The 20384-nt window shown below is 39.3% G+C and overlaps 1 protein-coding gene across 4 annotated transcripts in view; it reads left to right on the top strand.

Moving 5' to 3' along the window:
* The first annotated feature begins 448 nt into the window (after positions 1-448).
* LOC121656464 (growth factor receptor-bound protein 10-like) overlaps positions 449-20384 on the top strand; it is a 53930-nt gene continuing 33994 nt past the window's right edge. The window contains exons 1-4 of one of the 4 annotated variants that reach the window (XM_042011456.1): positions 449-559; positions 3185-3288; positions 11417-11510; positions 19114-19393. In XM_042011456.1, the coding sequence (XP_041867390.1) occupies positions 3238-3288; positions 11417-11510; positions 19114-19393 (425 nt within the window). In that variant the 5' untranslated portion in view covers positions 449-559; positions 3185-3237. The other 3 variants (XM_042011457.1, XM_042011455.1, XM_042011458.1) reach the window with 3 other exon arrangements.

The following is a 20384-nucleotide window of genomic DNA, read 5'->3' as shown; positions in this document are numbered from 1 at the left end:
AAAAAGAAATAAACAGGCTTTCTAGCCCTATAAGATTTAGAGGCAAGAAGCATTGTTACAACAAAAAATAAGTTTTTACCTTTTTTGTGCTAAGTTAGATGGTTTGACAATACTGAGTCACTTCAGCTCATAGTTGACTTCATTTAGCGCTTACAACACTGCAAAAATGGTCAACATCCAGTGTTAGTTTGAGCTTCAGTTAGACTTTTTTTCTAAATAAAGTAGTTTTGACAATATGAGAACGACAGTATTATTGATATAATTTGTTTGGGAAGTGTTAAACAGGTTTTCTATGTATAGATGGTTCGTTAAGGACACAGACCACCAGCTTGTGGAGTAAGTTTAGTTTTTTGCAGTGCTGCAGTGAGCAAGGCGGGGCGCGGAGAGAGAGAGAGAAAGGGAAGGAGGGAGAGAGAGAGAGAGAGAGAGTTTCCTTTAGCCAGAAAGTGCGTGCTCGCCTGCTCGCGCCTGTGTGCGTATGTGTGGCTCTCTTTGCATGTGCGCGTGTTGAGTTGTAGTGAGAGGCCGAGGACAGTCAGCTGGTCGAAGTAAGCGCATGGTGAGTGTGGTGTATATGTGCGCGTGTTTGGACGTGTGCGAGCGCGATTGTGCAGTTTGTACGTGTGTAGGAAACGCTTCTGGAGGGGTGAAGGTGAAGGCAGCGCAGCAGCGGACAGTTTTTCCCTTTTTTCCGGGGGTGGGGGGTGAAAGCAGTTTGTGAGGAGATTCGGTCGAGGATAGTCGAAGCTACCTGCTGCTGCTGCTACGTGCGTCCTGGACACGATCTCGAGCCGCGTCCTGCCCTTTCCTTGCCGTAAGCACTTTGAATATTTGTCTAGGAACTAATTTCTCTCAGTAAGACTGCATTTGCTTAATTTAAGTGTCAACTGTATTGCCTTATTGGCCATTTGGCTTGTAATTATACATTTTTTATTGATTATATTATTGACAGATTAAATTATCTTCACACAAAATCTTTGTGCACACCTTTAAAAGTAGATAACATAGCTCTTGGAAGAAACTGCAAAGAACACACATCACTTATCTCTGGACACAATGTGCTGCATGAAGATCAACAGCTTAAATACAAATTTATTCTCCAAAAACTACCTTGTTCTAGTCACATGTATTTGGTGATGGTGGTAGAAGTCCTGAAGTTAAAAAAGTCAATATAAACCATCATCACCCCTTGGATGAGATGCCCCATCAGCGTCAGAAACAGCTGCAGTGATCATTTCTCCTCACTAATGCCAACTTTGAATTAGGAAGGCAGTTATCTGAACCAGCAGCATGTTAAGGAGCCTTCATCATGGAGGATAAGCCGGCTGAGTGTGGGTTGATGGTCTGTCATATGGCTCAGTTGGCTCTGCCTTAATGTAGGCAAATCTCTTTATGCTGCTCATTTTTTCTCTCTTAGTCCATGAAGAGACTTCATTTAGGATCAAGTAACATAGGAGCAAAATCTCAGTGGCAAGAGCTTTACTGGTGAGGATGTAGATTTGAAAATCATTTAGAAAAGTATCCTAAAGTTTATTTGTACTTGGGGAAATGTAGGAGTGGGCGTGCTATATGGACATACTAGCACTCACACGTGTGGCATTATTAAGTTGCTCCATAGCCCATTTAATTCCCTAGATCTGCCCATATGACCAGTAAAGCCGAATTATTCTCTTTCTCTGCAGGAGGAAGCACAAATGTCAGTAAATGTCAAGCACTCTGTGCTTTGGCTTTGCTTTCAGGCTTATTAGCTGTGCATGCAATCAGCAGGGCTTGCCCTTTTGGCCAGCACTTTGATTGGTGTGAGAAGCCCATGCATGTGAGATACAAAACTGGACCAGAGGATAGAGAAAGAGAGAGGAAAAAAAGAAAAGTGTGCAATTATCAGGAGTGCAGAGGGTGTCTTTTTCAATGTGTGCCCAACTGTGCATACACATTTAGACACGCATTCTCAGTCAGCAGAGAGACCTAAAGATAGCAGAGCCCCAGTGGAAACAGTAATTAGTGGGGTGAAAAGAGAAGAAGGGGGAGAAGAGGAGGAGGAGGAGGTGGAGGAGAGATTGTTTGAACCATCTGATATGTGTTATATAATGACCTGTACAATGGAGACATGCTGGGAGAGAAAGTGAAGAAGGATCAGCAGAGTCAGAGAAAAGAAGTGTTTTTAGTTTTAGATGTAAGATTGTGTGTGTGTGTGTGTGTGTGTGTAGAATCTGTTTGCTGAACTTTTTAGTTTGAGCCACTTTTGTGAAATCATGTGCACTGCATAAAGCAATCTTTTCCTCTGAAGAGTGTTTTTCTTGAACCGGTTTGTGAGCTGGATATCTCCAGTGTGTTTTTGCAACTTTCTATGAAATCATACAGGTCATTTATAGAGAAGAGAGGAGTCGATTTTCATGGTGATCTGGGATTTCCAACAACAGAGGAAGATAAGTCCTTCTGCTGAAACAGTTAAACAAGTGGAGATAAAAATCTGATCCAAAATGACATTATGCAGGGTTAAGATCCTCCTTTTTATGTGATCAATTTAGGCTCTTTCAGCAGCTTAGAAGAGTAGTTTTCCCAACTCTCTTGCATGCAGAAAAATAAACAAAAGATCTAATGCTGTTCACGTGAGACTTAAATACACGCATACAAACAACTTCCAGCTGCTAACTCGCAGCAGATAAGGAAATAGCTGACTCCGATTTCAAGTTGCTCTAAGAAAGACTCCCCCTTTCCCTTCCACGTCAGGCTGCAGGTGGTGAGTGGTCATGTGATGCAAGCTCGGGGAGGGTTTCTTATTTAGTCCTAAGCCCCTGGCTTTGTTTAGGAACTGACTTGTGTGTGTGGTGCACATAGTGGCTTTGTTTACACTAGATTCAGTGTGCACATTTTCGTCCATGCGTGCACATTTATGCTGTGTTTTTTCTTCAGGTAAGAGATGGGGTTTTAACCTTTTTTTTTTTTTTTTAATGGTTTTCAGTTTTGTGGACTATTTTTGTCATGTTTAACAAAGATCTTCTGGGGAAAGTCCTGTTTTATATGTTAGAAATTTCAAATCTATTATTTAAGCAGTACATTTCCTTTTTACTGAATCATTCTGTTAATTTATTTTTTTCATTTTAACTTTTTCTACTCACTTTACTGTTTTGTAGTTGTTTCTTTTCACTTTGTCTAATTTCTGTGTTCCTCATTCCTTGTTCAGGGTGCTGATTGGACCAGAGGGCTCCCTGTAAGAGGGAACACTAAGGAAGCATCATGGCTGTAGCGGGATGCCCTGACTACTTCTTACGTCACTCAAACTACCAGGTAAATATTTTATCCGAGCTGTGTTTGTGAGCTTGTCGATGCTGTGTAGTCGCCCAAGAATCAGGAAGGCTGCTTGAGAATTGTTGCTCTGCAATTAAGGTACGTGTCTACAAATACAACATCAGCATAAATGAGCCCTTAGACTGTTTATTCATCTACTAATTAAATTGAAAAAATGTACTTAAGAATTGTTTTATGATTTATTTTTTTAGTTGTGAGTTGAAAGAAATATATGGGTTTGTTAGTGTCAGCTGCCAACAAGATGCTTTTAGGACATTACTGTTTCTAAAACACACATGCAAAAGTCCTTTGGAGTCAATCTGGTTAATAACGGTAGGCTTATTTGTAATCCTGTAATGTCAGCATAATTAAGGAACTTTGAGTTGTCCACGGGCAAAGTGCCCCCTCATTTTGTATGGCTTTTGCTCTTTGTTAGAAATAATGTGCGGTGGTGGTCTTGGTAATAACTAGGCAGTTGCATGACTGAACAGGTTACAATGGACTAACAAGATGAAGGTCAGGGGTTTGATCCTATAAATTCAACATCTTTAAATACTGTGTGTACAAAGCTAACATTTGAAACAGCTGTGAATACCTTTAAATTGGTGACAGTTGCTCTCTAAAATGGCTTTTCAGCTCAAAAATATTCACTGCAAAAGAAGCCTGTGACCTTAACCGCTTTCACAGTTTAATTACTGGTACGTTTCCTGACTAATTTTATGAATTTCAAGGTAAGTTTGATGTAAGACGCAGGATCTAGCTTTAACAAATATCTTAAATTTTAGGGTTTGTCTGCAATAAAAATATCTGTCTAAGATAAGGTGCCGTGAATGGCTGATGTGTTTATCAGGTTTTCAGTCTCTAGCCACATGGGGGCAAGCTTAGATGATTCTGCTATGGTTGTTTATCATTTGGACATTTCTTCCACACAGAATCAGCATTTTGGGAGTCAAAAACCTCTGCGTATAAAATTGTTCCCAAAGTATATAGTTCTGCAAATGCCACCCTTTTCCATCTTTTTTTTTTTTTTTTTTTTTTTTTTTAACGGACTGATGACGCAATTGCCCAAAAGCTCTTTAACAACGCTGAGTGTCAGTGTTCACACAGGTGCTGTATTGCGCACTGTTTTTAATTAGTTTTTTTTTTTTTTTTTAAAGAAGAACAAACCAGCCAGACCAAATAAGCTGTAGAAAGTGAAGAAAGAATACGGCTTGGACAAATACGAACCTGGATGTGGTGTTACATGTCCATCTGTCTAGCTACAACCTCTGCAGCGGCTACAACCAAATAAACCAACCATGTACTGCCTCCACTCTGATTTCTGTGAGCTCAAGTTGATAACATCTTATGAAATTTACTCGATCATCTGAATATAGCCTATTGTTTATTTTGGAAAACTGTAGTTATAATGAAGCCTGATGATTTAACCATCAACCTTAATGACAAAATTTCCAAACGGTTAACATTTACTTCCGCTGAGTAAAGTTGTGGTTTGGGTTAAAATGGTGTAAACACGGGCTGGTTTGCCAGAAAGCACTGAGATTCTGAGACTCAAGAACGAAGCTGGTGACAGAACCAGAACTCTGTCTGTGTAAACATATGTCTTTTTCTTCTTCTCCTTCTTTATTATTGCAGTTTGCATATGCTCGTGCTCCACGCTTTTTCAGTTTTTGGTGTATTTCTGTGACAATGTTGCAGAGCCACTTACAGGTCAGGTATTGATACTACACCTTGTAAAAAAATTGCTTTTTTTTTTTTTTTTTTTTTTTTTTTCTAGAATTGTTTGGAGGCACGCCTTTTTAGAAAAACTTCCATCTGTACAAGAACAAAAAAACAAACAAAAAAAAAAAAAAAAAACAAACTTTCCAAGTTTACAATAAACGCTAGTTCATCTTCTGTGAATGCTAGCGCTATAGCATACCCTGCGCTAGCTATGTTGTATTTCAGTAGAAGCGAGTTTAGTCCAAATTTATTGTTAAACTTTGAACATCAAATTTTGGTATTTGTCCTCAGGAGCTTTTTTTTTTTTTTTTTTTTTACTGGTAACAAACAAAACTGGAAATATGTGAACTCACCTCTCAAGGAAAATTAGCTAATTTCCTGCTGTCATTAGTTGTTGTAGTTGGCTAACTGTTCTGTACATGCCTTGTAAACTTGTAAGTTTACATTTCTTCATATTTCAGCAATAAAATTGTGAAGAAAAACATTGTCATGGTGGATGGAATTAATTTTCAAGGTTAGTGTTTTCAAAATTGAAAATAAAAAAATATGACAAAAAAATGGTGTCATTACAATTCAAAGTTAGCCAAAAAGTGCCCATTTTCAGTAGACACAAAGCTTAGTCAATAATTGTGGATTTTTGCTGTCACTTTGAGGAGCAATGACCGTACCATTCAGTTGTTTTTTTTTTCCCCCAAGTTCTGTTTTAACGATTCATGACAAATGCTCAAAACACAAAAACTCACAACACTAAAAGAAAAAGACAAATGCTTACAAATTGTTTTATAATTTATATTTACAGCAAAACAAGATAGTATGCGGATATACAACTAAAACACGTTCACATATTGATTTATTAAGAAAATATGTACAAATACTTTCAAAACCTAATGCAATATTTATTTGCATTGTTTTCATTTATAGATAATGCTTGCATACTTCTTTGGTTTGTTTTACCTATCGCACCCAATTTACACTTTATTCATCAGACATCACACCAATTGTTTAGAGCAGTGGATTTTCAAACTATTTGAGACACAACGCCCAAAATAAGATGCATTGGAGTTCGCGACCCCCTCCCCCATGCGACAACATGCTTGTGAATAGTTGTCATGTATCAGATAGGCCATCCTCTAAATGTCAGGCTAGAAAACTGTCAAATCGTCATAAATAAGGAGAATCAAGTGGTTTTTAGAGGTTTACAACTGTGACAAGGCACCTACATGCCCCAAATCCGCTTCTGTTGCAGAGATAATGTCAAATTCAGATTTTTAATGTGCTCTAACTTTGTTGTTTTATGCATTAATGTGTTGAAAAAAATGAAGGTGCTAATTTCAAATATTTATCTTTTCATTAATGGTTTATTTTGACAGCCTTGATAAAAATCCCAAATTTATTAGATAAATGTAGGCTATATATCTTTCAGTATTGTTTAGCAACCCCCTGAAATTGTCTCGTGACCCCATGGGGGTCCCGACCCCCAGTTTGAAAACCACTGCTTTAGAGTATCTGCATGGCATAATCACAAAGCTTCAGTCCCTTTTATATTCGTTAGAGCAGTTCTGGATACCCAGTATGTTGAATGCTTTTGAGCAGTTCTGGTATATGATGAGCTAGGACTTGTATCCATACAGGATGACAGTCCGTCACACTGATTATTATCTTAAGATCACAATTTCATTTGTCAGGGAGATGTGATCCCTCTCAACATTCAGTTTGAACATTTGTCTATTTTTCTATTAGTCTTGTGAGCAATTTGTCTTGTGAGCAGTTGTCTGTGCACTGTTTTAACCCCATCCAGCCCCTTCCAAAGATAATACCAGAGCTCAGCCTAACTGAACACCTATGGGAGACATTCGGACCAAGGTGTTAAATACCATTTCCCACCAGTATAATCAGAACACCAAATAAGGGAATACTTTTTGGAATAATGACGTGTGTATACTTTGTTTTCAAGCTACCTTTAGTTACATATTATGCTAGATTTCTAAGCAGAAAATGGATTTAAAGTTTTAATATACAGACCTGTTATGAGTGGATACAAGGTTTACTAGAACACAATAGTGAAAGTTTGAGCTGCAACACCAAAATTGTCATCTAAAAGAAGCTAAAACACTGTAAAGGGAAAAACAGAGTTCGGGATAATTTTGAGCTTTTTCAGTGCACATTGAAATCTCTTGTCAATATAAAATTTAAGAATTAGTTTGCAGTGATATTTGGGTTAGAAAAGGGTTTGTGTTTTGCTTATGAGCTAGAAGAAACTGTTAGAAGAAGAATGTCACAGGTATGGTCATAAAAACCTCTCTGTATATCAACGTGTGTGCAGTTGCTCTGAGTCCACTTGCTTCATAATGGGTGACTGCCATCCCAGTTAGGAGAAATATGGTGTTTCTTCAACACAACAGACCTACTTCTAGTGTCCAACTCCTGCAGAATGAGCCCTTTGTTTCTGAGCTTGGATTTTCTCCTCTCCAACCCGCCAGTAACCTAAAGAATTTGGCTTAAGAGCATCATGGAGGTCTATAAATAGAGAACTAAACAAACAACAAAAACAAACTGCAGACTTTGTTGTGTGACAGGCATGAAAGCATGGGACTGATGGTGTGACATCTCACTGGGACTGATGGGACGATGGCGGTGACATAGCCTCAAGTACCCTTTTCCTCTTAGTGGAGGTATAGACATGAAGCTCTCTTCCAACCCAAACTGTGGGACCGTTGAGCCCTTGTTGAGCTGACATTAATTTGGATTGGTCCATGTTAGCTTCCAGGAAAGGGTTTTGCACCAGTAAGACTGGAGTGAATAGTGAATTGAATCCCCATAGAAAACAACATTCCTCCACCCTGCATCAAGTAGAGAAAAAACAAGAGTTTGATAGTTAGATGGAGAGAAGTGAGTTAAAATGTTGCTGTGTGTCCTTATGCTAAGCTTGACATGAGACAGCATGGGTCACACACACACACACACACACACACACACACACACACACACACACACACACACACACACACACACACACACACACACACACACAAACCACATGGAGTTTCTCTGTAGGTTTAATATGTGTAGATAAGAGCAAATGAGCCCTTTCTTCTGTGTACTTGCATAACGCTATACATAACGAGCATGTTTGGGAATCTGGGCAAAGTTCCAGGCCCATCTCCGATGTGTGTGTGTGTGTGTGTGTATGTGTGTGTGTGTGTTTGCAAGTCTGTCTATCTTAGTGAAAACTCTGGCTCTTTGCCAGAGATGTCTCTGATTGAACAGCCAGCAACTGTTGCTTTCCTTCCCTCTTTTCCTGTCCATCTCCTCGTGTATGAGTATTTGTTTATAGATGTGTTTGCACACACTGCACAGCACTAAAAAAACCACAGTCCACAGACTTGTGGCTCTGCAAAGTTATGACTTTAGCTGTCTGGAAGAGTGGAAAGAATAAGTATTAAACAACTCCTTCCTCCCTCTAGTGTCAGGTTTTGTGCCTTTTTTTCTTTCTTGAATGTGTGTTCTCCATCTGAGAACACGGACTGCAGTTAGTTCTGTCTGTAGGTCCTTATCTAAGAAGCAGCAGGCATGCTCAGTTGTGTTTCTGCTTTCAAGGAAGCATGGCATCTAATTCTCTGATTCAAGGTATGTTGAAAGTATGTAGATAATGCTGCTTTTACTGATTCCTAGGGGCAACATATTGATCTGGTCAAATGTTACAATCAGACTATAAAGCACAAAATAAAGAGTTGATGTCAGGTAAGTTTAAAAGAGTTAGTTATGTTTGTGAAATATATTAAAAGTTGCATGAACCACTGTGTGTGCACAGTCCTCACATGAAGTGTGAGAGCTGAGCGTTGTCTCCTGCTTCCTACAGCTTTGTGGTCAGCCTGATCTAAATACAAATCTTTAAAAACCCTAGACATCTTCCACAATTTTATCATAATTGGTGATTATTCTAAAGGAATCAACTAAAACTGCACTTCATTTACTTAAAACAGCCAAGGGACTCTTCTAATCTTATCCATCTGAGAGATTGCACTCAAGATCCGAGGTAATTCACATCCTATAAGCTAGAAATGTGGAATCCCATCATGAACGGATCCTTTTGATAAGTACACACCAGGATTTGTAGAATGAGACCCAATATCCTGCCAAAGCAAGTTTGTATTGGTGAATATGACCAAGCAAATATCGGGACCAAGTAGAAGATCATGTACTCGGAAGTTGGATTTTACCCATTGGCAATACAAGAACTTGTATCTGACTCGGAAAGTCGAGGAAGACTCACTCAGATCAGACTTTACCCATTAAAGATGGCTGCTATTTCAGAGCTGATTTCTGACCTCCGAGTCAAACCAAACGCACCATAAAATCCCTTTAGTTTTCAAATATATTCTAGTAAGTGACATGCTACATTAACAAAGGCAGCTCATTCCCCATTAGACTTGTAGGGTGCCGGTGCATTGCTTGGTACTTATAATTTGTAACACAGGACCGGAAAGATCCCAGTTTGGATCAATGAGGTGGATCGGTGAATTCAGCCTGATATCTGGTCCTTGAATCTTGTTAATATCGGAGCCCTATACCGATATCTGGTCGGTCCCAACTCTAGTAAATAAAATTATGCAACAATGAGGCAACAAAACATAAAAAAGGACAAAGGGGGTGAATTCTTTTGTAATGAGCTGTAGGAATGCATTGGCCATATTATGCTTATATCAATCCAGTTTTCCAGTGCATGCACTCCCTTCCTAATAAACATCAATCAAAACAAGTAAAAAATACAATGAAATTAAGTAAAAATGAGATTTACCGATTAATCCTTTTGACTCACATGCCATTGATTTACAAGAAACAATCCCTTTGTGTTCTGTACACCTAAGGCTAGCAATATCAAGAGTGCTAGTGTATCAACTGGCCATAACTGTTTGACCAAGCTTCTGTACACATTTACAAAATTATTTCAGCTGATCACATCATTGCTACCTCAACAACCTGTTACACTTTAAATGAAATGGCTTGTAGAGTGCTAGTTTACACATTTTATCTAAAAATAAAGTCTTGAGAGGCCATGGCCAAAGGCTGCCAAGCAGGGACTTCGCACAACTCTGTATCGGTTCGACAAAAATTCAGAATGAAGGACTGTTCACAGGATGTAAAATTACTGTATGTTTGCTGCGACTGATCAGTATTTTTAAAAACAACCTAAGGATACTTACCAAAAGACAGCTTTGACCTTCTTTCTTGTCATTTTAGTTGTTTAAGTGAGATCTGGGACAAAATATATCATGTAAAGAAGTTAAAGGCTGAACTTACTTTTGTAGGGACTATAAGAAAGCTGGAGAGAGTGCATTAGAGTTCATGGTGAGATTTTATGGGGAACGCTGCCATTAAAGCGAACTTGCTGCAGGAGTGCTCTGGATGGGAGGAAAATTTTTTGCTCTGACTTTTCTCTAAATGTGAACAATGCTGCTACTGATAATTCTTAGATCAAGAACTGTCCTTTCTCTAACCTCACACAACGTTGCACCCTTGCACCCTGCAAATGTAAAACCTAGACCAGTTCTGAGAAGAGAGATTAGCATTAGCAGAAGTCCCAAAAGTATGTCTTTGGACCATTTTACTCACACATTCACTATAAAATCTTGAATAAATGCTTGTACATATGAGTAAATACTGAAACTTGCTTGCAGCCCCAGCTGAAGCCTGCAGTCAGCCCACAGGCCTTGCAGCCAAGCTGCCTTCCTTGGAAAGCTTTTGGCTGCTGCTTCTCAGAGCTGTAAATCTTACTCTGGGCATTTATGGATGTTTTCGAAGCACAGAAGAGAGCTGTGAGTGGGTGTGTATGGGCCTGCATACACAACAGGACTTCTGGCCACGAGCAGTTCCTGGAAGCTATGCTTCCGCGTTCTTCTTTTTCCTGGAAAAGGGAAGATTTAAAATTTGGCATTTTTCCTCCTTTTCTCCTCTGCAGCTCTCTTGCCTCAAGGCTGCTTCAAATTAGACAATGTGTGAGGAATTTGATGGGACGTCTGCAGATGTCAGATTGTTTAAGCAAGCTAGAGATGTTGTGATATATTTTTCTTTTTATTATTAATAAAATTTTATACACACAAAAAAATGAAGGATATGCTTGACGTGAGGATTTAAAACTGCATGTGATGGTGACAGAGAGATAGAAAGAGGGAGTGAAAGGGAGAGGTCAGGAGGGCCTAAAGTCAGTGCCTCAATATATGAGTTGATGTAATTTGAGAGCAGAGGCACAAACCCAACCTTTGTTTGACAATCTGAACTTTGAAAATAACATGCTGTCTTCCCCTTCACTAAGATATCTGACATCTTAGACATAGATCAACATTTTCCACTTGGATCTTAACTACATTATTATATTTTTTCCTTTTTTTCTTTTTTTTTTTGACAGGAAAGGATGGAGCGTACCTCTTCTCGCAGGCCTGAGGAGCTGATTGTTTCAGGCTTTCAGCGCTCACCCAATCAAGCTTTGCCACATCACCACGGTAACTCACTTTCCTTATTGTTATCTAGCCTAAACCAGATTTATTCAGGACTGATAAGGCAATTAAATGAAATGCATTTTTAACAGGATTTATTATCTGTTTTGTATTTTGTGAAACTGTAATGAAACACAACTCAAACTGGATGATGCCTTGTTAGAGCACCAGCACTCAGTATGTGTAATGTAAGGCAGATTTGAATAGATCATAACATGATACAACACAGCTTTTTTACATTAATCAGATTAAACAAACATTTCTCTGATTTAGTTAAAAAAAAAAAAACAATGAAAGGATAACCTCCCTCTAGACCAGATGAAGCTCCCTCCGATACAGGAAAGTGGAACTGCCTCCTCGGTGCTCTTTCTGACCTCCTCACAGCTTTTTCTGCCTCCCTCAGGGTAGAGACAAGAAGGGGGGAGGCTTTACCTGTCCTCTCTAAATCAACCAGCATGCAGGTTGTTGTGCATACTGGGGGAAGCTCTGCAGCCTGCTCCCTTCCCAGTTTGGCAGGATATTTGAGAAGAGTCTTTTAAGAGACTTTTTAATATTCTTTGCAGATGATAACTCATTAATATAATCGCAGTAACAATATTCAGATAATATGGAAGGATTTCCTGCTTTTTTCCCTGTATTGCAGCATATAATATAGAAAAGCAAATTTTTGCTCTGTCACGATTTTCTAGCCGCTCTGCTTCTATTGATTTATCTCTCCAAAGCCAAAACCCATTTGCTGGCCCACTTAACACTCTTCCCAACTACCTAGAAATTCCTCCCTCTTCTTTTCTATCTTCCACTCCATCTAGGAACCCTCTCCCTCCATCGCTGCATGCTTTTCTGTCCAGATGGACACCCCTACCCATTGAACACGCACACGTCATAAATCCCTATAGCTTTTGTGGAAAATCTTAAAAGTAGCCATCCTGAGCTGAAAGCTCTTCCCCCCTCTTCTGTGTAGTTTATTGGATGAGTCCGCTTTGCTGATGTGAGGCTGTCATTCTCATGCGGCAGTACTGTAAATATTGTGTCACGTGAATGGGGATAGTGGACAGGGCCGTTAAAGAGACTTCTGGGTCAAACAGTGAAGTGTAGAAGGGAGTTTATAGTAAGAGGGCATAACTTACGAAGGGTAGAGATGATAGAAGGTAATTCAGGTTCATACACTTAATACAGGCAGTGACATTATTGGAAAAATTAGAGATTTTCTACAATCACTCGGCTTATATAAGCTCCAGGTTTTTACATTTCTTGGCTGAGTTGATTTGTAAGAGTATTTTCTTGTCTCCTAGGGTGACTAATGAAGCTGAAATTGCAGGTGGATTTATTTAACTGCTGCTTCAATCAAATATGGTGTTTGGATTACGCTTAGCTTCAGTGGGAATAATCAGATTTGCTTGCCCAGTCCATGAAACAAAAAGGAAAGTTTTTTTTTTCTTTTTTAACATATTAGTTAATCAGATCAAGAAGAAGCTAAAGACTGGTTTTAAACTGATTGTAGTAATTATGGGAGTTTGAAATTGAATAAAATGCACTACAAATCAGGAAGATGAAACTAGATTACTGACTGTAATCATAATTAACAGCAAGTGATCCTACTATTGAGGGGTGATGTATCGAATAAACGCTGTTTATCCCGAGTTGTTCGATTTGTGATATCATGACCATTGACTACAAATTGTCACTGCAATGTATAAGTCATTTATCAGGGATTTCCTTTGTAGTTGGGCTTCTCTCACTCTCTCCCAATGCCCCTCTCGCAGCAGACGCCACACTCAACATGGACAAGACTGTGTTGTTGTATCAGGAGAGACAGGAAAGAAGCATGGAGACAGCAGATGTAAGAGCGTTCATCAAGCGAGTTTATGGGCATTCAGAGACGGAAGCTGCATGTGAGATAGATAACTCAGTTCAGAAGAAAAGCTGCATCCATCGTCTGGCAGTGGTTTGAGTTTTAAAGGAAGATGCTCAACAAGACACGTTTATCTGCAAAATATGACATAAAACTATTCCCACAAAAGGCAGCAGTACCACAAAATGTCTTTTAGCACCTGAAATTTCTGCTGCAAAGCAAATTAGTCCTACGTCTTTGCCAAATTAAAAAAAGTCCAAATTGGAAAGAGGTAATAGCTACTTGAGTATATTTTAATTATTCTGCTGGTGTTGTTTGACACCATATTCCCTAGTACTCCACCATCCATCTGGGCATCATCATTCTTTTGTTTCTTCCTCCTTCCATAGCCGAGCCAGGTTGTAACACACATAATAAAGCTGCATTTAACATTTATGGTGTTTCAGAGTTGATTTTAATGTAGAGTAGATTTATGTATAGTGTATTGCAAAAGAAGCCCAAAACATTTAGCAAATTGCAGGCCATATTGCCCACCGCTGCTATATTTCTATATATATGCTATATATATATATCATGAATTTCCCTGCAAAGGGATTAATAAAGTATTTTTCATTTCATTCATTTCATTTCATTTCATTTCATATATCTTTCACAATGGTCATCTTTTGAGCTTGAAAGCCAAAGGTCAATGTATGATGTATCACAGGCTTAAATTAACCCAGGGTTAACCATCCAGCAACGAGAGCACTAGTTTGATAAATATGTAGAATATTAGGTTAAAAAAACATGAAAAATAATTCATCAATATAACGAATGCATGGTAAGATGCAAACAAAATAGTAATGTCAGGTCTAGTTTGTCTGTCAACTGTGGTTCAAATATTGAACAAATGCTCATTTTCTATACCCACTTATTCCAAAGCAGAGTCACGGGGGCTGGAGCTTATCCCAGCTGCTACTAGGTGAGAGGTGGAGTACACCCTGAGCAGGTCACCTGTCCATCTCAGGGCCAACACAAAGGCAAACAACCACTCACACTCAGTCCTGGAGAGAATTTACAGACACCAGTGAACTTAACATGCACGTTGTTGGACTGTTAAAATAAACTGAAATACCAGGAGAGAGCTCATGTATGCACAGGGAGAACATGCAAACGCCACACAGAAAGGCCCTAGCTGAAGTTACAACCAGGAATATTCTCAATGTGAAGTCTAAAGGAGAATTAAAAAAGAGGAAAAAAGCAGAAATATTGTTACAGACATGTTAGCTTAAAACAACATGAGATACATTAAACTTGTAAAGGTGTAGATTATATTACTGATCACCTTTATTCACCTCAGTCTCTCGTGCTAAACAAACCTTTGCAAGGAATTCAACATGTTTTAAAGAAACTATCAAGAAGAAAAGTCAGCAGGTTGAAGTTTTCCTGTTGGTGTTAAAAAAAGGGAGAACTTCAGTGAAAAGACAAGAGTCAAAGTCACTCAGCTACAGTTTCTTTGTGGCTTAGCAGCACAGAGAAGCCTTACATCAGCCTCACTGATGGATGTGCTGTGTGTTTAGATTGTGGCTAGCTCAGGTTACATGCCCTTCATTTATGCTAGCACTGCCTGTCTGTTTTGTATAATCCGACTCCAGTTTGTTGTCTTCATGTAAGCCAGCCGGTATAATGCACAAGTTTTTCATGTTCTGTTCTTAATTTAATAGGTTTAACACAAATCATAACCCTGCTTCACTGCTGTGCCTCCAGCTTGAACTAGTAACCAGCTGGAGGCACAGCAAGGTCAATAACTTGCACTCTACTTCTTTGCTCATGGAAACCTGAACATCCAGCTCTCTTCACTGACCTCTTGGCGGTCGTCAGAGATCAATAATTGCTTGTTTTCATGGCCATGGAAAGGGAGCGCTTGTCCAGTGTATTTTGGGGTTTTAAAGGCATGAACTGGCCACTTTTGTACAGCGTGTTTTGTTGTCAGATGCTGACCAGAATGCTGCAGCGGGTCCTCCACATTCCTATTCAAACTTGGTGGATGAGAGGGAAAAGAATTTTTTTTCTATATGTCCTCTGGGTTCCCTGTTTGAAGCCAACAGTGCAGCATGGGCCAAGCCAGCTGCTGGAGCAGGGACAGGAATGGCAATGAAACCATCATTATCGTCTTAAAGCTGCACAAGGCTACATTTTTATCTAAAGCTCCAGTAGCCTAAATGATAAAGCAACACAAAAGAGAAAAAGTGAAAAACCTTTAAACTTAGAAACATCTGCATGGTGGAGGATCAATTTATTAGCAGATGTTAAATTCTATTTTACATTCTTTGCTTTGCCCAGAGAGTAGTAATACATTATTATCTTACTAACCTTAAACTGGAGCTTTTGCCACTCCAAACAGGGCTGAATCAATAAAGCTCTTTTCAGTATTTTTTAAATGGAGAAGTTACCTTAACTGTGGCTCTTTGGCGCTCAAGGTTAATTTATTTTGTTTAGTTTATACAGTCCCAGATGTTTCTATGCTGAAATAGACTTGGTTGCATGCATTGCCATCTGCTTTTTCTCCCTTTCATGTGAATAGTACCATTGTTTGGACATTAATATGCAGGCTTTTGGAGGTTACTGTCTTTGCAACTTCACCTGCTACACATCTCAGCACTCATTCTCGTGCCATCTTTACCCTTCTTACACCATGCACTTGTTGCAACAACAACTGCAAAAACATACAATCAACTCTTTTAGATAGTTTTAAATAATGCAATATATATAAGAATTTTTTTAGCTAGTCGACAAAATTCCCTGAAATGCCCATAAAAGCTTTGGTCAAAATACCACAAAGATGAAGTACAACAGCTCCTTCCTCAGCCTTTTCATTAGAGCAGAGTTTCTCAATCCTAGTCCACAGGATTCGACTGCCCTGCTGTTTTAGATGCATACTTACTCCAAAATATCTGATTTAGATTAATAAACTTCCTCATCGAGTTTTTTATAAGCCTGTCAATGAGCCATTTATTTCATTCAGAGTTACCTGTCAAACATGCAGGGCAGTGGGTCCTGAGGACCAGGCTTAAGAAACAGTTTTACAGCTCTGTTCATGACAGTCAGTTGAGGGGGGTGGAATGAGCCACTTAACTTTACCTCCTGTTCTGTAGGGTGTGCCTTGCAGTTTTGCTTTGCCAAGGCAGCAGTGATGCATGACACCGACAAATTATCAGAGTGGAAAGTAAAATCTCCCTTTTTGATAAGAAGGAATCAGACTTGGGAAAGGCAGATTTTGCCTTGACTTGTTAGAGGTATGAGCACCATTAGTTAATTTATTTATGGAGTTAAGTGAACTATATAAGTGCCTTTGAGAATTTGCTGGTAATCACCCATGCTGAAGGTGATTGATTAACAACCATAACGGCAGATATTTTGACATGTAATGATTGGAAAATGTTCATGTCAGTTATAGAATTAATATTGGCTGAATTTTATTGAAAAGTTTTGATTTTCCTACTTTGACAAATAACTGCAATGCAGTGTTGTTATCCTGCAGTAAACACTGCTGTGTGCTCTCTTGTTAATTTCCAAATCTGTTCCCGCTCCTTTGTGACCCCATTACCGGCCCAACCCATGTTCCACACATAAGAAAGGAACATGACTTGATCCCGTGTCCCGTGAAGTATTATGCACACCTCCGATTTAGGTTGTCACAAAAAAAAATCATCCATCACCCTGCAATGGGAAAACATCTGAATTTGGTGTAAAGCAGTAAACATGTCTCACTACTTTTCTTAAAATTGAAACCTAACATCACAGAATTTACAGCTGTGGTGGCAGTAAGATTAAAAATGTGTTTATAATGGAAGTCAGTAAAGTGTCCAGAAGTATCTAACAATACACATACACAAGAAACAGTTTTGCAGGATTTTTTAAAATTATTCCACTGTATTCGAAATCTTGGTAACCTAAACGACATCTTTTCCTTCGGCCCGGCAGTTTTGTAGCAGTAATTTTAAGGAAACCGTCTGAACCACAAATCAAACACATTTTTAAACCCAGCAGTGACAACTTGCAGCAATTACAACGTTGTACACAACGTTTATTGTAAACAAGCAAACTAGCGTTAGCTACCGTTAGTTTACCCTTATAAGTGATCTTTTGCATCCTCACATTTTTGATGGTTTTAAAACTCTCAACGTTTTTTTTCATCTTGCCACCTCCAGCCTTCTCTGGATTTTTTTTTAAAATACTTTTATACTGAATCCATCAAAAAGCCGTAGACTGAGCAGGAGGTACAATCATTGATGTCATCCGTTGTTGTGTTTTTGTCGCATACCAATGACATCACAGACATTTGAGACCCCTTGCTACAGGGACCACACCCACATTAGAGGGTCCCCAGTTGTAATGGAAAACAACTCTAAATTGAGTAAAGAGCTGAGTGGGTACTAGTGGGAATGGGGGATCTGAGAGGAGCAACTCCTGCTGTTTTCGGAGCAGCAGCTTCTTTTCCGCCCTCAGTGTAGTTGTTCATAGTGTGTCTGCGTGTGTGCATGCGTGTACATACAGCACTGTGCTTTTTTTTTTTTTACATTTCATTGTCTAATCAAATTCACATGGCTATGTGTGCTGCTGAAAGCACATGGTGTCCCATCCTCTTAAGTGTGCACTTGTGCATTGTTTTGCTGTTCTACTTTGTGCTGATCATTTGGCCACCATGTGCCATGAACAGGCTGGGTAACGCTCTTGGAGTGCTGTAATTTCTTCCTACAGGAATGTTAGGAATTCTGTGTGGTGTTGGGGTGGGACTTACTGAGGACCAAAGGCCTTTAGACACACATATATGTACACACACATGCACATACAGAAACATATTGAGAGCCTACTTGTAAGGATATTTATGAGCTTATTGCATTTTTAATTAAGTCTTAAGTGAAAATATTGCTGCAAGCATAGATGGTAAGTTTTGGTTGTTGGCTATAGTTTCTGAAATATGAGTTGATTTTTAGTTATAAAATTGAGCCAAAGTAAATAAATGTTGTACTTAGTTACAGTAGGCCTCTTTAGTTAATTAATTACAGTTCAAGTTAAAATATGACCACTAACAACTGACCTGCAAGAGCAATTCCTGAGGCCCTTTCACACTGGTTTGCTTTGGTTGGCCATTTGGTTTGCGGGCGACTGCTGGTTCAAACTTCCACCGCCTGATAGACATCTCAGTCTCCTGAATGACAGCTTCCACAGAGTTCGCCCAATAACAAGCCAGTGAGTTTTTGTACTGGCAGAAATCCAAGCCAAAGTGAAATCCAACACGAGGAAGGGTTAAAAGTTCAGAACAAGGCTGTGCCATTTTTTGTTTTGTTTCTGTCTTCCCATTTTGGATAGTTCAGGGCCACAGTGTGTCCCTTGCAACATTTTTACCTGCGTTGATGTTAAATTCTAACTTGCATCAAAGAGCACCTCGACTTTGTCTTAGTTTGGACTGAAGGGGCAAAACAAGAAGTCACTGAGTAGTATGTTCAAAGTCAAAGGACTAAATGATGTCTGGTTACAAGAGCTTCTTAAGTGATGCTTAGATTCCAGGACATCTGGAATTGCAGCTTTCTTTTATTCATCATTAGACCCATAATTGGTAAGCTGGACTGATTATTTCAAATTTAATCAAATTTACAGTCACAGGTTAACCAGAAAAAATTATGTTATTAAAAATCAGTTGGTTTTAGAAGCAGCTTTGACTGTCTCTTTCTTCCCTCTTCCACCTTTCTCCCTAATTTCCATCCCACCATCCAGCTGCCTCCACAGAAGATGATGTCGACCTGGAGCAACTGGTGAATGATATGAACTCCTCTATGGAGAGTGTGCACTCCACACAGGCGGACACAGCACTTCTCCTAAACAATGGCCATGCACACACTCATCATCATCATCATCATCATCACTCTCAACATCCACATTCTGCGTACCTGGGACACAGCCAGACTCACCGTCGTCACACCCCGCCCCTGCCGCCTCCTTCCCTCTTCAGGGAAAGGCTGAGACAATCTCAGCCCATGCACATCCAGGCTGTCAGGTAAACACACCTAACCTGGGTCTCTGTGTTAAACTAACCAGTGGACCTTTAGAAAGAACACTAACATATAAAATTGACCAAGCCCTGCTGATTTAAATGTGAACACAAAACCTTTGACTGTAATTTCCATATTTACTGAAAGTTATCGTGGGTGCATGACAATACTTGACCTGCTCTGGTGAACATCTTGTTAAAGAGGGAAAAACAAAACAACTCTAGCTTGCATAAAAATTCAAACTAAAAATACTTTGTATAATAAAATGTCTTCCTTTTTCACTGGTAACTGCAGGACGGGTTATTTTTCTTGAGTTTGGCACATCTGCCCACTGAAATTTTTTTCCATATTTAAAGCTGGATCTGCTCTTTTCCTTCCAAGGTTTATGGGTTGTGTTGGTGTACAGCAACCCTGAAATCATGATTTTCAATAAGATTGAGGTCTGAGCCTTGCTACTCTACTCCAAGACATTTAAATGTTTCTCCTCAAACCACCAAATTGTTGCGTCAGCAGTTTGCTTATGTCTCATTGTCCTGCTAAAAAGGTGTCTCAAATCTCTGGTTGAATGAAACTGTTAACCCTTTATAGTCTCATTTTCACCAATGGTGCGAGTTAGGGTAGGTTGCATTTTTTTGGCGTTTCCACATGCAAAAACTGGGAAGGGTACCCTAATATCTGACCCGACCCCTTCTATTTTGATGGGACCCTTCCGTTGGCGTACCTGTCTAACCAACCCGACACAAAAGGGTGGTGCTTCACACACTGCAATCTGTTGATTGGTTGAGAAAAAAAGTCACTTTACCTGCGACCTGGAATAAAACCAATGCAGGAACAGCTCCTTGTTTAGAACAACAGATTTTCATTTTGTTTATTAAATCTTTGTTTAAAATTAAACACCGCCACAAAGAATGAACACAAACTGTTGGTTGACAGCCACTCATTTGTTTCTGAATCTTGTTTTGGTCATACTTTAATGAAGGCTTTGCGCTGGGATGG

Source organism: Melanotaenia boesemani, chromosome 17 (genome assembly GCF_017639745.1).
Source record: "Melanotaenia boesemani isolate fMelBoe1 chromosome 17, fMelBoe1.pri, whole genome shotgun sequence".
Classification (NCBI taxonomy): domain Eukaryota; kingdom Metazoa; phylum Chordata; class Actinopteri; order Atheriniformes; family Melanotaeniidae; genus Melanotaenia; species Melanotaenia boesemani.
Note: the sequence above shows the minus strand (reverse complement) of the source record. Positions and strands in the feature narration are given on the sequence as shown.